This window comes from Neovison vison, chromosome 4 (assembly GCF_020171115.1).
Source record: "Neovison vison isolate M4711 chromosome 4, ASM_NN_V1, whole genome shotgun sequence".
In the NCBI taxonomy this organism is placed as follows: Eukaryota; Metazoa; Chordata; class Mammalia; order Carnivora; family Mustelidae; genus Neogale; species Neogale vison.
This window is the reverse complement of record NC_058094.1, coordinates 186,663,646-186,680,773: the sequence shown is the minus strand read 5'-3', so window position 1 is coordinate 186,680,773 and position 17,128 is coordinate 186,663,646. Positions and strand designations below refer to the sequence as shown.

The following is a 17,128-nucleotide window of genomic DNA, read 5'->3' as shown; positions in this document are numbered from 1 at the left end:
GCCTGGGTGGCTCAGTCAGTCAAGCATCTGACTCTTGAGTTCACGTCTTGATCTCAGGGTTGTGAGTTCAAGCCTTCCATTCAGCTTAAAAAACAAAATTTAAAATGTAGGAGGAATTTATTTCACAGATAATTTTGCAACAAAAGACGTAATTTTTTCAAATAGACATTTCCATCTCTAAGAATTTTCTAAAAATAGGTGGCATAGCATTTTATCTTAATTTGATATTTTTTTCAAGAAGTCAAGATAGCAAAGTCCAGGTCTACTGATATTTAATTATACAATATAGTGATAACACTTAGCTAGTCTATAAGAATAGAGCTGTTCGTTCTTTTTTTTTTTTTTTTTTGACAGGCAGAGATCACAAGTAAACAGAGAGGCAGGCAGAGAGAGAGAGAGGAGGAAGCAGGCTCCCCGCTGAGCAGAGAGCCTGATGTGGGGCTCGATCCCAGGACCCTGGGATCATGACCTGAGCCGAAGGCAGAGGCTTTAACCCACTGAGCCACCCAGGCGCCCCTAGAGTTGTTCGTTCTTATTTGTACGTCTGAAACCACATAGAATACTGTCAATTTGTGACCTATTTGCTCTTGTTTCCTTGGGTCTAGAATAACATATAGCACATCAGCAATCTTCAAATGTTTATTAAATCAAATTAATTAAATTACATGCAAACAATCATTGGAGATCTTGCACTGAATTTGCACTGTTAGGCTGTGAGCAACATGAGACCAAGGTCCATGTCATAGATTCCTCTGTTGTTCTCCACAGTGTCTAACAGAATATCTAGTCTAGAGTAAGTATGTTCATTCATCATTCACTATATGAAAGAATGCAATAAAAGAAGTCTTAGCATAGATTTTACCAAGTTTTTCAACTGAATAATAATTCAGATAACACATTTGACTGCTGGTTAAAATGCTCCTAGTTTGTGATGATTTAAAAAAAAAAAAAATCTCATCAACAAGTATGGTCAGTTGACAAAGCTTCCAAAGGATTTCCGTAAGTCCTTTAAAGTGTATTAATTCCAGTGATGAACCATAGAGGTTAGGATGCATAATTTACTGTTAAAGTATTAATTTTACTCACTTTAGTTGACATGACAGGTCTTTATTGAGTTGGTTCTTTCTCAAAAGAATAGTGGAAGTTCAGTGATTGTTGGAAAAAATTCTTATTCTTATCCATTTCTATAGTGAGTTGAAGCAGTACTTAGTAGTAATCAGTAGGAGAAAAATTATACATAGAACCTGCTTCCTTCATATTTGTGTGTCCAGACACACTAGATTTAGATATTTTTAAGAAGTGAGTGGAGATGTGATATCTTCTTTTAGGAGAATCTGAAGAATCTAAAAAATTAACAGTCGTTGTGGGACCCTAAATTTAAGGCTTTTACATTTAAGAGAAATTTAATTCTATACAAATTTTTTTCACTTTCAGTGATTTTGCTTGCAAATTTCATATTGTTTCCAAATCCAAATTTTATTGTTACCCCTAATGAGAAATGCTAAAAGTTTCCTTAGGATTATTAGTTCATTGAAGTTTGAAGTTATTTCTCTTTGTTTTTTCATTATGTTCTGTGCTTATCAAATCAAGAATGGGAGGGATGGGGTGGCTGGGTGATGGACACTGGGGAGGGTATGTGCTATGGTGGGCGCTGTGAGTTGTGTAAGACTGATGATTCACAGACCTATATCTCGAAACAAATAATACATTATATGTTAATAATAAAAAAAGGAAAGGAAATGGTTTATTTACTATTGCCTGGTCCTGCATCTTGAGAGGCTGAATTCTACTTCCGTCCTGAGTAGGTGTGGAGCTCTAATGACAAGCATTCCCCAAAAGACTACACATAGAGTCTGCTATGTTCCTGTACTCTGAGAAGGCTGCCATGAAATTCAGAACATTCTCACTGTCTGAGTTTTCTTTTGAGTGTAAGTTCATTGCTCTACTTACATGTTTAAGTATAAACAGGGAAACCAAGATTGAGAGTCAGAATAGGTTTAAGGGGGAAATGACCACTTACTCTCTTCTCTTAATCTTATTTTTCTAAATTATAGAGATAACCAAAGAAGAACTGATTATTACATAGGCAATAATGCTGGCCCTTTGATTAAAGCTGTACATGTAATTTCCTAGCTGTCCCATGGGCAGCTGTAAAAACGTGATTAGATTGTAATAATAAATGAGTTTGACCAATTGTTTTCCTGTTTGACTCAGGCTGCTATTTTTGAGAAACCTCCCCTAAGGAAATAGTCTTCCCATTAAGTGCTCTCATTTGGAAAGCTTTGGCAAAAGAATAGACTATCCTGAAACTTAAATTCTTAACTAGTATAACATAATGCATAGACTGACTAAAGTATCTAGGACTCAAAGATTGACAAGTTCTACAGTGAATATAAATGCAAGAATTGAGCTAAGAATCTGACTTTGTGGTATTTGATTGCCATTTACAATTGACTGGAGAACTGATGTATAAAAAGTTCATTCATTAGAATTCCTTACTGAGTGAATTAATTTATTAGTGGTGTACATAAGATTAAAAAATTTTCCATGTATTTCCTGGCATATTTGTAAAAATAGGATCCTTGTGGTACCTATAGAAAGGAAAATACAATTTGTTAGAAGTTTTAGTCATCACATATATCTTCACATATTTTCTGTGCTCTATAGAAATACTTATTTTAGTATTTTAAAAGTTTCTTTGTAGAATCCCATATGCCAATATTTGCAGAAGCTTTATTTTCATATCAAAAAGTTATTTTTTTCTTAAAAAATTTAAATATTGGGCACCTGGGTGGCTCGGTGGGTTAAGCCTCTGCCTTTGACTCAGGTCATGATCTCAGGGTCCTGGGATCGAGCCCTGCATTGCATCGGACTCTCTGCTCAGCAGAGAGCCTTCTTCCCCCTCCTCTCTCTGCCTGCTGCTCTGCCTACTTGTGATCTCTCTCTCTCTCTGTCAAATAAATAAATAAAATCTTTAAAAAATTTAAATATTTCCTTTAGATATGGAATTATTTCATAAAAAGCACAGTTCCTTATTAGTGTATTAACTCCTTGCTATTGGTTACTTCCTTAAGTTGGTGGTATAGCTTTGGCCGTATTTACCCATTAGTCCATAAAGTTATTTGTTCAAATGAAATATGAAACATCCCAATATATAACAGAAAATACAATATAACACTTTGATTTTAGAATTAAGACGTACTTTTTTGTTTTTTCAGCATGTCATTTGGGAAGTCTAAGAAAGATCTATTATGTGGATTCTATAAGTTATCTGGTAACTATGTATACTTACCCATTTCACTTAATGTGTATGTGTATACGTATATATGTTATATATATAACATATAATTATATATAACATACACACACACACACACACACAAACACACATGATTATATTATATTAGTCACCCTTCAGTACATCATTGGTTGGATCTGTCTGCTACCTTGATGTGGTGATAGTATCACAGGTGTTTGCATCTGCCCAAACTCATCAGACTGTTCACGTTAAATATGTCTACATCTTTGCAAATCAGTTATATATCAATAAAGCTTTAAAAATAAAGCAAACAAGAAAATCAATTAATTAAGTAGAAAGTATATATGGTCTGTTAGTGTCTTTTTGTTCTTTAGCTTATTTTATATTGGCATTTATTTATTTATTTATATTTTATTTATCTTTTTTTAGCTCTTTTATTTTTTTAATTTAATTTATTTTTTCAGTGTTCCAAGATTCATTGTTTATGCACCATACTCAGTGCTCCATGCAATATGTGCCCTCCTTAACACCCACCACCAGGCTCACCCATCCCCCCACCCCTCTCCCCTTTAAAACCCTCAGTTTGTTTCTCAGAGTCCACAGTCTCTCATGGTTCACCTCCCCCTCCGAATTCCTCCCCTTCACTTTTTCTTTACTTCTCCTAATGTTCTCCATGTTATTCTTATGTTCCTCAAGTAAGTGAAACCATATGATAATTGACTTTCTCTGCTTGACTTATTTCACTCAACATAATCTCCTCCAGTCATGTCCATGTTGATACAAAAGTTGAATTCAACCTTTCTGTTGGAGACATAATATTCCATTGTATATATGGACCACATCTTCTTTATCTATTCATCAGTTGAAGAGTATCTTGGCTCTTTCCACAGTTTGGCAACTGTGGCCATTGCTGCTATGAACATTGGGGTACATATGGCCCTTCTTTTCACTACATCTGTATCTTTGGGGTAAATACCCAGGAGTGCAATTGCAGGGTCATAGGGTAGCTCTAGTTTTAATTTTTTGAGGAATCTCCACACTGTTTTCCAAAGTGTCTGCCCCCACTTGCATTCCCACCAACAGTGTAAAAGGGTTCCCCTTTCTCCACATCCTCTCCAACATTTGTTGTTTCCTGTTTTGTTAATTTTTGCCATTCTAACTGGTGTAAGGTGGTATCTCAATGTGGTTTTGCTTTGTATTTCCCTTATAGCTAATGATGATGCTCATTTTTTCATGTGTTGCATTTTTTTTTAAATTGAAGGGACAGATTGCCAACGGCATTGCTTTTCTCCAGTAAGATCTCTGAGTGCAGATAACTAAACTTTTGTTTTCTTTGGAGCAAGGTTTCTTGGCATTACTCACATTTCAAGTCAAGTAATCCTCCGTTGTGGTGGGCTGTCCTGTGTATTACACGGCTAGTGGGATCCCTGGCCACTAGTACACTAGATGCTGGCAACACTCTTGTTACAAACAGAATGTCGCCAGACATTGCTAACTTTCCTGTGGGCAACAAAATCCCCCTCCTTGAGAATCACTGCTGAGGCCGAGGCAGTAATGTGCACATTCAAGAGTCAAGTTTAAGTCTAATGGAAGCCTTTGGGCAAAATGAAATAGGTAATAGATTAACCTGCTTCCTGTCACTTGTGGGGGGAAATACAGGAAGCTCATTTCTAAGGGTTTACACATTTTTTCATCACTCTTTCCTCTCCTGCATCTTTCTTTGCCCCCCTCCTTTCTTTCCTCACTTTCTTCTTTCGGCCTCTTTTTTTCTCTCTGTCCCAACATCTTTCTCATACAGATATAAAATCTGTAATTTTTTTAAATACTTATGTTAATAACTTGGGATTTAGGGATCTTCTGAGACTTGCAATATTGGTTGCCACTTCTTGATGCTTTATTATCTACAGTCAGGATTGACTGGTATAAATGGGACATCTGTGATCTTGGTAAAGACTGGAGCCATGAACAATGCTATGCTAAGGGCAATCTGGCAAGAGGCTAGACTGCATGAATGTTGGAAAGCTTCAGAGTTGCTACGCAGAGAAGCAGAGAGGATCAAACATGACTTCTTTACTATTCTATATTAGAAACATAAATAACTTCCTTCAGTTAAAATCTAATTGGAACAGAGGGGAGCCATTCCAGTTAAAGATGATAATCTTATATCAAGCCCTTTATTACCCCCCTTTCTAAAATTTCCATTGAAAATCCAAGGAATAAAAAATGAGATGAAATATATATCTATGCAAATGTATTTCCATTGCCTTTCAAACAGTCTTACCAGGTATTTGGGAAGGTCTGGAGAAGTGGGCATGCTCTTGTTCTGCTGGTGGAAAAGAGAAGATTGCTATATATTTTTTAGTGGCGGCTTTAGCGATATAAGCATCAAAGAGTTGAGAAATATTCTTTTCCTTTAATCCTGATACTGGACTTCAAAATTTTATACTCACAAAAAGTGCACAAAAATACAGACATAAAAATTTTATTTAAATATATCTCATAATAGCAAAAATTAGAAACAACCTGAATGCCCTCCATTAATAGAGTGATTATATAAATTATGGTATATATTTAGTGACAAACTTTGTTATTGTTAAAATTGTGTTGGAGAAAAACATTTATAGTATGGGGAGAGATTTATAGCCTATTAGGTAACAAACATTCTTCCAAATAATTTGTGAAATGCAGTCCAAAAAATCATGACTTAGAAAAGTCTATCTATGGGTATATGATAAAATATTAAAAATTATTATCTCTAGGTAGAACAATTTGATGTGACTTTTATTTTCTCTTATTTTGTAATAGGCATTTTATAGATTTTCTGTAATGACCAGGTATTCTTTTTGAAATAAAACAAAGTTTGTAAAATTTAAGGAAGTCTAATGGGGTACTATACAAGGAATGCCAATGACAAGTGTGCTTATCATTTATGAAATACTATTTCATTTGGAATCATCCCTGATATTTTTTTAAAGAACATAAGCTAGGGAGAACTTTATTTTTATCTCACATTTGTACATGTGTTATAGTAAACACAAAAGAAAACAAAAACAACCCTAAGTTGCTTAGAAGAATGTTATGAAAATTTTAAATAAAACCCAAGAAAAATTTCTCAGTTTGTGTTAGAAAATGTTCTGTGGCAGGTAAACAACTTATTATTGGTTGTCTGACTAGTAGAAAAGAAAAGAGTAAAATATTAATGCATATCAGGTTATTCATAGTTTTGACCAGAAATTCTTCTAACCAAAAGCATGTGAATGAAGGAGAATAACTAGGATATGGTGGTTCTGTGTTTAATTCAGGAACAATATTCCAAATGTGAGAACCGGCAGTCATAATGATATGCACATTTGTCCTTATAAATTATGGTAGCCAGTCATCCGGGAGTGTCCAAAGAGAGAAAGAAAAAATACTAGAGACAAGTCATAAGTGACAAAGGGAGAGAACTTTTTGACTTCTTCTTCTTCTTTTTTTTTTCCAATTTATTTATTTTCAGAAAAACATTATTCATTATTTTTTCACCACACCCAGTGCTCCATGTTGACTTGTTCTTCTATCATTGCAGAAGTAAAAATGAATTATATCAGAATATCTGAGACCACCTTTCCTATTTAACTTATGAAATCTTTGGTTAATCAAGTGATAATGTCACAATACTAGAAAAGAGTGGATGAAATGTTCTTAAAATAGAAAGCTTGTTCAGGGAGAGTTGCATGTTGTGGTTACTGCTTTGCTGCCATAAATGCATAGTCTTGTATCTTTTTTGCTCCTTATCTTTTTCTCTCGCTATATGATAGAAAATTTTAAGTGCGTGAAGAGAAGGGAAACTCTCTTGTGGTATAATTGTCATTTCACCCCAAGTTTGCAAGATCCCTTGGGAGAGCAGTGCTCCCCAAATCCCATATGATAGAACCTTCAAGCCCTGAAGCGTTTCAAAGAAAAACACAAATCGTTTTGTCAGATCTCGGGGGGAAATACCTTACACAGTAGTCGTACCTCAGAGAGTCCGAGTGAGTGTCGCATCCATGGTAAAAGATCTAAGAAGACAAACACCGAAGTTTGCCTAACTGTCTTTAACCTGGATTTTCACAACATTTCCATCCAGAAGTCTCTTTGTGACAATGCCTGGTAACATCCCGTGGGCCAAGTGTTCTGTGGAACACCACTTAGAAATGCTGGTCAAGATGACTTGAGCCACACAAGGTCATTTAAGTAATCAGAGTATTTGTCTGAAAGTGTTACCACCACCCTACAAGGTCAGAATTATCAGCATGATTTTGTTCATTTCATATTTTGGTCTAAAATCTGCCCTGGGTTTCTGTATTTTTAAAAGCACCCAGGAAATTCAAATTCAGTGTTGGCTTTGGGAATCTTTGCACTAACATAAATTTTAGAATAATGCCAATACAACGATCAACTTCACTATTCCTGTAATAGTAGTACTACTGCTATTACTTCTTCAAAACACTTTCTTTCCTGCTTATCTCATTGCCACTGCCTGTTGACTCGCTGCCATGGTGGCAAATAGATCACAAAAATGTGAAGGGCAGTATGTTCTGGACAGTATGTTCAATGAAGGTGAGTTAGCGGCTCTCATTCTTAGACAACAGTAAGAAGGAATCCTTACCACGTGGACCACAAGGGCCAGTAAGAAGTCCCTAAGAATAAGGAGCCATTCTGATAATAAAATCAAGTAGTTGGGTGATCCATCTTCCCCAGCCTTCCCCACTTGTGTCCATTCTCTGTGTGGGTCCTGCTCCCCCTCCCCACGGTGGTCTGGGCGCAGACATCTCCCAGCTCTCTGCAGAAGCCTCAGCACTGGTGCCTAGACACCTGCTCCTCTAGCATCTGGACATCTGATCTCCTCTTGGGCACCCTTCCTTTGGAGGGAAACACTAATAGGTATGTAACGTCTTTCTGCCTTTGCATTCATCCCTGTGAAAGGACCCCAGAGCTTTGTCCCAGGGCTAAATATACATGACCTGTTTGAAATGACCACCAGAGAATCACTCTCCAAAGTAGGGGGGTGGTCTTGTCCCACATCTGCCCTCTGCTCCTGAGATTCAGGTAGGATAGAAAAATGAAAATAACAAGAAATGCCTGTTTAACTCGTGTTCTGTCCTTTTGGGATCCCTTCCCCTCTTACAGACCACATTTTGGAGTAGAAGAAACTTTCAGAAAAGGTCTTCCTAATGTTTTCTTCCCTGTGCCTTCATCTGTTTGAGACAGTGTCCGCTACTACCCCTAGGACATCGTCTAAAGTGGACACTATCGACCCGCCTCCTTCCTTTATTGTTCTTTTGCCTTCTTTGGAAAGGGAGCAGGACTGTTGGCTGGCAATTGCCCTGTTGATGGCCTAGGGAGACATAAATAGTATACTGGACTCATGGTTACTGCCCTTTCAAGTGGGACCAAAGGCATTATATTCCCAAATATGAAGGGAAGAAATTCAGGAAATCACTTGGAAATTATCTCATATTTCTCCCCTCCCCCTTCTCTTCCCCTGACCTCTTCTCAGAATACCTATTTTAAAGTGCTCTCTTTTCCTAAGTAGGAGATGGAGGGTCCCCGTGACCTTTGCCACTGATTGCTTTCAACTTTGGGTTTCTTGGTGTCTTTAGAAATTGAAATCAGCAAGTTCAGACCTTATAATTTTTCTTTAATGCCCAAAGCAATCTATTTTAAGACTTCACGTATTCTGTAGAATTTATCTCTTGGTGCCTGCCTCCCCTACCAGACTGTACCCTCAAGATGCATGGGTCCAGCACAGCTGCAGGAATATATCAGGACACATGAAATACTTGTTACGTTGAGCTGTCCAATCTTGCTTGCATGTCTACACCTGTGGAGTCTTGTCTGACCTCTACTAGGAATAAATTCCCTCTTGTGTGTGCTCCAGGGATATTTGGTTATAGCTCTGGCCCAGGATTTGCCAAAGAAGATTATGGTGGTTTTGCACTGAGCTCCCATGCCAGGTGTGAGTGCCTCGGGAGCCGGCATGGTGCTGCACCTGTTTCTCACATGCCGCGCCTGCCTCTGAGGAGTTGCTCAGCACAGTGAGTGTAGACAGGCAGTGGATAGAAGGCAGAGGATTTCTCACAGCATCCTCAAGATGGGCAAAGAAACTGTGGCTTCTGTACTTCCTGTGTATGATCTGATCTTCTTCATAATCTTTCTACTCCACTGGGTCTGGGTCTGTAATGGGGTATTCCTGTGTGTGTGTGTGTGTGTGTGTGTGTGTGAGAGAGAGAGAGAGAGTTTGGTGAAGGTGGAAAGAGAGAACCTATAATACAATTTATGAAACTCCCCCCAATCTAATAATTTAGATGGTCCTTTTAGGTGACTCCTGTTTAAAAATATTTAAATACTTAGACTTACAGATTTCCATATTTCTTTTCCTGTTGCTCTCCAGGACAGCATGGGCCTTATGGTCTTGCCTTGTTATCTGGCTCCTCTCCTCTCTCTTGTCCACTTGGTCACTGCAAATCTCTAGCTAAGGTCTATATTTCTCCCCAGCATTTCAGCCCTGCTCTGCTCCTGGGATGCTGTGATCTCATTGAGGCCTGGCTATAATTCCCACTTGGCTCCTGTGGCCCTCACCCACGGCAACACTCTTGGTAGTCCCACCAGTCAGCTTTGTCAGCTGTCCCGTGCCCTTATGCAGGGCACAGGGGACCTCTCACACCTCCCTTCTTCCCACCCAGGAGCCGAGGGAGACTCCTGGTGTCTCCCTCTAACTGTCTTGTTCTAACTGTCATCCAGGAGCTGCTCGTACTGGGATGTGCTGGGTTGGTGTGAGAATGGCCTGGGTGTCACTGCAAGGAGTCATTCTCTTGCCAAGTCCACAGAAGGCTAAATGACAGTGTTGACCTATCCAACAGCCGCTCACCTCAAGATTTTGGCCAAACACACGATGCATGTCCTAGGCTCTTTCGACCACTTCCTGGGGACCTGTCATGATGAGAATGGCCATTGGCAGCAGTTGGTGGAATTGGGAAGGGGGAAGATGAAAACACAACATTGTCTTTTTTGTGATGATCTTTTTTGTGAATCCGGGCAGTAGATTTCCCTGCATGAAGGGGAACTAGCGTTTTAGGGAAGGGAGGTCTAAAGCAGTAGGTCACTTGGGCCTCAGGTTTTACCTTTCCAGCTCTGATCTGATGGCATCTTTGTGGAGGGAAATGTAAGAATGCAAGGACTAGGAGAAAAGGGTGAGAAGGAATCCACACCTGGTCCATAGCAAGTGATGGTAAATAGCCCAGAACCAAAGCACACACACAAGTGGCTGTTCCCTGAGCCATATGAGGGTGACTCTCCATTTCAAAGAGCCATCCCCAACTATAGCAGAGATGCTTTTGTTTTTCTTAGTTCACACTAGCACTGGGGCCAAGCCTAGCCACTTCTCTGGTTCCACAGGGACACCGGTCATCAGGTCTGGCTGGCCTTCGGTCCTGTGGACAGAGCAGGTGTGTCCTCAGCTGCTCTACCAGGTCAGGGATATCTTCAAGCCCCAGTTGTGTGGGTTTGCAGTTCCTTGAAAGAAAAACTTCTCTTCTCCAGAAACCCTTGATAGCTTAGGTGTGACCTCACCACCACTTCCTCGAGACTTGACAGATCTCACGTACTCTTCCAAAGTCAGGATGGAGTGTTGAACATTTTGTGATTCCCTTAGTGTGTCTGTTTCCTTTGACAGAGAATCATCGAATGGGACTGTTTCCTCTGCATTTTAGTTTTGAGCAAGAGCCTGGAGCCTCAACAAAGCTCTTCTGAAAAAAGTTCTTTTCACATTAAATAGTAAAACATATTACAACACCACAGAAGTTCAAGTGTCATTAAAAAAGTCTTACAGAGTATGTACTGAGTTTTAGAAGGTTTTCAGAATGTGACATGAGGAAATCCTTGTGCTGTGGGGGCTCACCCTGCTCAGGAGGGGAGAAGTCCAAAAGCAAAGGACAATATTTTTAAACCATAAAAATCATCCCCATGAACCCTGAGAAATAATTTACTTGGGGTAAGGTAAGGTTTACTTGCAGGGTAAGCAATATCCCTATTGATCCATCAGTATTTGCTATGATTGCTGCTAATTCCATGTAGCTCAACTGTCCTTGTAAATTCTGACAGAAAATAGCTAACAGAGGATGAGCTGTGTTCCTAAATAGCTATGGGAGTTGGGTCCTGTCTTAGCATTTACCTTATTTAGCTACCTGCGCTATAGCAAGTTTGAGTTTCCAGCCACAGAGGGGGTGGGACACGATTCCAATAGTAGAACAAATCCCAGCCCTCAAGTACAAAGCCAGGGAGCTAATGCTGGTGAGGGAGATGATAGTGCCTGAATAAAAAGTCTTCTCAACTCTTTTTTTTTTTTTGTATTAAAATATAGCAAAAGAATGGAGAATCTTGTGGCTTTTGACACATTCAGTTATTAGAATGTGCTGGAGCAGACAATGAATGATAATGCACTAGAGGTCCAGATCCCTACCTGCCCCCCACCCCAGAGCTATTACAGAATGATTTACAGTTGGCAGGAAATTGAGTGGTAATTATGTGGAAAACAAACTTCAAATGTTAATAATATGCAAATTGGTTTCCTGTTTGATTGGAAATGACTATATAGTACAACACAATCGCTGTGACAGGTTCTTTCACACTCCTGCCTACTTACCCTCACTCCATCAGCCTCATGTCTAGCTCTGAATTTCCTTCTTCACAGACCTTCCTGGTCAGCGTGCCTTAGTGAAATCAGCCTCAAAATGAGACAGACTTCTGAAGATGAACTGGAGAGGGAGAGCAGAAATGCAAGGAGAGAAGGAGCCTCATACCTCAGAACTCTATAGGGATCATGGCCAGGAAAGGTGGAACCTGGAACCATTTAGGCAAGTCACTGGAGTTCTTCTTTCCTCGTCTTGTTAGTGTGTCGACCAACCGCTAGCATCTCTGTTTCTTCAGCTGATCCAGAGAATCTCCAGCATGAAATCGCTTTGAGTCGTTCCCTGGTTCTTACCATGCTCTGAACACCACTGGTTGTAAGCCCTTGTTGGATCCTCTCCAAGGCCATCAGACAGTAAACAGCCCATCCGTGAACATTTCTCCCTTCCTCTGCTGAAACCAAGCAGAGGATCCGGGAGGTAGATAGTAAACCCACCACATGAACAGAAAGACCCTATACGACCAGCCAGGGTAAGGACAACCTAAGTGCAGCCTGTTACTACTAGTATTCCATTACACTGCAGGGCTGTGTCCCTTTTTCTTTTCTTTTCTTTTCTTTTTTTTTTTTTTAAGATTTTATTTAATTATTTGACAGACAGAGATCACAAGTAGACAGAGAGGCAGGCAGAGTGGAGTGGGGGGGGAAGCAGACTCCCTGCTGAGCAGAGAGCCCAATGAGGGGATCGATCTGAGGACTCTGGGATCATGACCTGAGCAGAGGGCAGAGACTTTAACCTACTGAGCCACCCAGGCGCCCCTGTGTCCCTTTTTCTAAATTAAACTTTTTTCTGTTGAGATGGATGCAGATTATTACAAGAAATAATAGGGGGAGATTTCCCACATACTTTTTACCCAGCTCCCCCAGTGGGAACATTTTGTAAAACTGTAGTACAGCCAGGATATTGACATGAGCACAATCTGCTTATCTTTCTCGATCCCCCACTTTTATTGTATTTGTGTATGCACATCTGTTTCGTTCTATGAAACTTTATTGCCCATGTAGGTCTATGCATTTTTACCACACTCAGGATCCAGGATAGTGCCATCACCACAGGCTCCTTTTATGTTCCCATCTTTGTCCCACTCTATGCCCCCTCCCACTCCTGGCAGCCACTAACCTGTTCTTCATTTCACAGTCCTGTCATTTTAAGAACGCGATACAAATGGAATCCTTTAGTATATAACCTTTGGGATTGCCTTTTTTCACTCTGGGTAATTTCTTTGAGAACTATCTCACTTTTATCAGAAAGTTCGGGGAGTTATCTCATAATCAGCCTGATTATGTTTCTCAGTTTAGTAGGATTATAAAGTTTTTTCATATACAGTATCCCATTTGATCCTCTCAACAAGGTAGAAAGAAAAGAGTTAAAAGGAAACCAAGTGTAGGTGACAGGATTCCGTGTTCTAGCTGTGGCCGAGGTTGGCTGGCTCTCCAGCAAACCAGCTCCCTCACCCCCCACACAGCCAGACTATATCCTCTAGCTTTTCTCCTGGAAGGGCATCGCCATGCGACTGGTTTCTGGACAATGGGAAGTGACCAGTGGTGATGAACTTCAATTCTAACCTGGTTCAAAAAACCCTCCGACCTGTGTCTTTCCACATTCTCTTTCCTTCTGTGGCCATCTTGGAACCTATGTCGAGCTTGATGGAGCCACGAGATTGGGACAAACAACCCTGATTGAACTTTCCTGAATCTCTTGACCTTTAGAGCTGTGAGTCACCAGAGGTATGGGGGTGGCCACTGTGGATGTGGAGGCAGTGGAAGGGAGGGAACAATTGCAGATGGTAACACTTCCTTTCCTACCATTTCCTCCCGGGCCTGGTGGGGCTGCCTCCCGTCCTAGCCCAAGGACACGCACTGCACTGTCCTCACACAAAGCACCCTTGACTCACCTTGGGAGTGTCTCAACGTTTTTTTTTTGGAGGGGGTTGTTTTTTTTATTTCTTTTGTCTGTGTGTGTTTTATTTTATTTATTTATTTTTTATTTCTACAGTTCTGGAATTAATCTTAAGGAAGGGAGCTGGGCTAACTCAGCATCTTTTTAGCCATTCTTTGTAGGTTTTTATCCATGAATTCATTTTATTTATTTCTGTTATAAAACCAAAAGTTGGGGAGAAAGGTAATCCTGCATTTATCTTATTAAAATATACTATGTTTCTAGTATGGTAGGATTTCTGTGATTTTGCTGGGTGAGTGAGCTTTAGCTTCTCTGGATAATCATACCAATGCAATGCAATTCAGACTGAATAAGGAGCTGAGTTCAAGGAAGGAAAACGAGGGAGCCATGGGGCTGGGTTGACTCTCAAGATGTAGAGAAACATGTTTGTGTGTGGTTTCAACCTGCCTAAATCTTCCACAGACTTTCCTCTGATGTTTGCTCATTTCCCTTTTCTCATTACCACCATTCAAAGATGTTTTGAAAAAAAAAAAAACAAAAAAACAAAGATGTTTTTAGTTTTGCTCATTCCTTTGGTCTATCGAAACAGATGTTTTTGAAGTGGCGTGTTTATCCGCAGACAGAAGTGATGGCGATTCTTTGCACATGAATAGCTGCAAATGAAAAATGACTTCTAGAACTTACCTATTGGCAGCCTGGCAGGATTTCATCTTCCCCTGCACAGTTCCCAGCATCGCCTGTGGTGGATTCTGAATGATGCTCTGGGTTTTCTTCTTCATTCTTTGTATTTTTTTTTCCTGAAGAAAGTGGGCCAATAAAGTGGGTTCTTACTAGCATCCTTTCCTCCTAAGCTCTGCCTGAGAAGAGTCATAACTTTAGAGAGGCAGTGTTTTCTTTCAGGAATAAAGATTTTCTTAGCTTAATTGTGCGTCTTGCACTTTTTTTTTTTTTTTTTGCGCGCTGTCTCCTTTTAACAGAATGTGTGAGTTGAGTGACAGTTATAACAAGTTGAGGGATAAACTGGTTTTGAGGAAATATTTCTCTAGAAGACCAAGAATGACTACAGGAGACCCCTTTCTCAAGCACTGCATTACATTACTACAAGAACTCTTGCAGGAGGACAGTCAATATTGGAAACTCAAAATGAACTGAAGCTTTAACCTTGGGTCATAATACTTCCTGAAAGACCATCAAAATAGAAACCTTCTTTTGACCTGAACAGAGTGTTCTGTCTAGTGTTGCTAGTGAGCTGGCATGCGTGTCACACATGCTCACTCCCTCTCTCGCCCACAAACATGCATCCTGAAAGGAGATATACTCTGTAGAACAGAAAGCAGAAGAAGACTGACTATGCAGGTATGTTTCATGGTGTAGCTTCATGAAAACAAAGGGAATGCAAATATTCATCATCCACAGTAACCAAGAGAGTATATAGCAATACCTTTGAGGAGGCATCCAAAGAATGGGCCCATGCTGATGGACCAGAACAGTCACATGGAGAACAGGATAATTCAAAAGCAGTTTGTGTTTAGCTGTTTTAATTATTCTTGTGCAGGTTCCCTTGCCTGCTTATGTTGTGCGTATATTAATATAAAAGGACAGGTGCACATCCTTATACATAACCAGCTGAATGTTGAGAGGAGAAGGCTGGAATAGCGCAGTGGTAGAGGGACACAGCCCCAGAATTGAAAACTTTATAAGACTTGGTATTTGGGAGTATACATTCTTCAGCTTTGTTCCTTTTTATTCGAAACCATATTGGGTATATTTGGTTGCATTTCCAAATAAATTTTAGAATTAGCTTGTCAGTTTCCACCAAATGACCTGCAGAGAATTTATTTGGGATTAGTTTGTGTCTATAGATAAATTTAGGCAGAATTCATATTTCTTAAATACCCTGAGGTTTAAATTTCATGAACGTGGATTCTTTAATTTATTTAGGCCATTTATATATCTCTTAAAAATATTTTATAGTGTTTTTCTATAGAGTTCTTTTTTGTCTTTTATAAGGTTTATTTCTGTATACTTTTTATTATGATTTTTTGTAGTAGTACCCTTTTCCAATTTATTGCTATTTATTCAGTGATTTTGCTAAATTCATCTTTTAATCACAATACTTCCTTTGTAAATTATTTTAGATATCCTGTCTATGTATGATTTCATCTGCATTAATAATTTTATTTTTTCCTTTGCAGTCTGTATACATTTTATTTCTTCTCTTTTCTTTCTTGAGCTGGTGAGAAGTTCCCATGCAGGCTTGAAGGGAAGTAGTGGTAATAGATGTCCCCATGGTAAGTTAGCTAGCTCAACAGGAAAACTTACTGTATTTTAGTATTATGTATTATGATGTTTGTTGTAGTACTTTGGTTTTAAAGACCTGGTATCAGATGTAGAAAATCTACTTTTTCTCCTTCTTTGGGAAGATATCTATTGTGAATAGGTGTTTCCTCAAATACTTTTTCTAAATCCGTTTTGAAGATTGTATCAAGTGATTTTTTCCCCTTTCTTTCCTTTTAAAATAATGAATAATATTTATTGATTGATTTAAAATATTAAAACAAGCTTGCATTCTTGCAAAGTGTGCTTGGTGTTTGCTTTTCATTTTATTTATCTCTGGATTTAATTTGCTAAAAAATTTGTTTAGGATTTTTGCATCTATGTTTGAGAGACTGGTCTGTAATTCTTTTCTTAAAACATTCTCTTTTGGTTTTGGAAGCAAAAGTATGGGCTGGAAAATATTTCCTTTTTTGTTTTTCTCTGGAAGATTGTGTTATTTCCTCTTTGAATGGTTTAGATGAATTCATTGATAAAGTGATTTAGCACTGTAGTTTTCCTGGTAGTAAAATATTAAACTGTGTATTCAGTTTCTTCAATAGATATAGAAGTCTTTTTATGGTATCTTTTTTCTTATGTCTGTTTTGAAAATTTTTCATGGATTTTAAAGTTTCATCTAAATTTTTAAATGTATCTGCACAAAAGTATTTATATTTTTTAGTACTTTTAAAAGTATCTGTAGGATATGTAGTAATAGTCTCTCTTTTATCCTTGTTATTTGTTGTTTTTTTTTTTTCTTTTTTTGGTCTTGATCAGTCTTGTTTGAGTTATCTATTTCTTTCTTTTTTTTTTTTTTATTTATTTGTCAGAGAGAGGGAGAGAGAGCGAGCACAGGCAGACAGAGAGGCAGGCAGAGGCAGAGGGAGAAGCAGGCTCCCTGCCGAGCAAGGAGCCCGATGTGGGACTCGATCCCAGGATGCTGAGATCATGA

At 39.0% G+C, this 17,128-nt stretch overlaps 1 protein-coding gene across 7 annotated transcripts in view; it reads left to right on the top strand.

Moving 5' to 3' along the window:
* Window positions 1-17,128, top strand: part of PDE1C (phosphodiesterase 1C) — a 302,827-nt gene that overhangs the window by 177,434 nt on the left and 108,265 nt on the right. Inside the window, exon 1 of one of the 7 annotated variants that reach the window (XM_044246331.1) lies at window positions 16,105-16,154. The exons of the other annotated variants lie outside the window; for them this stretch is intronic. Coding sequence (XP_044102266.1) covers window positions 16,144-16,154 — 11 coding nt within the window. The 5' untranslated portion in view covers window positions 16,105-16,143. Of the gene's footprint in view, window positions 1-16,104; window positions 16,155-17,128 lie in introns of those variants that run through there. 7 annotated transcript variants of the gene reach the window in all.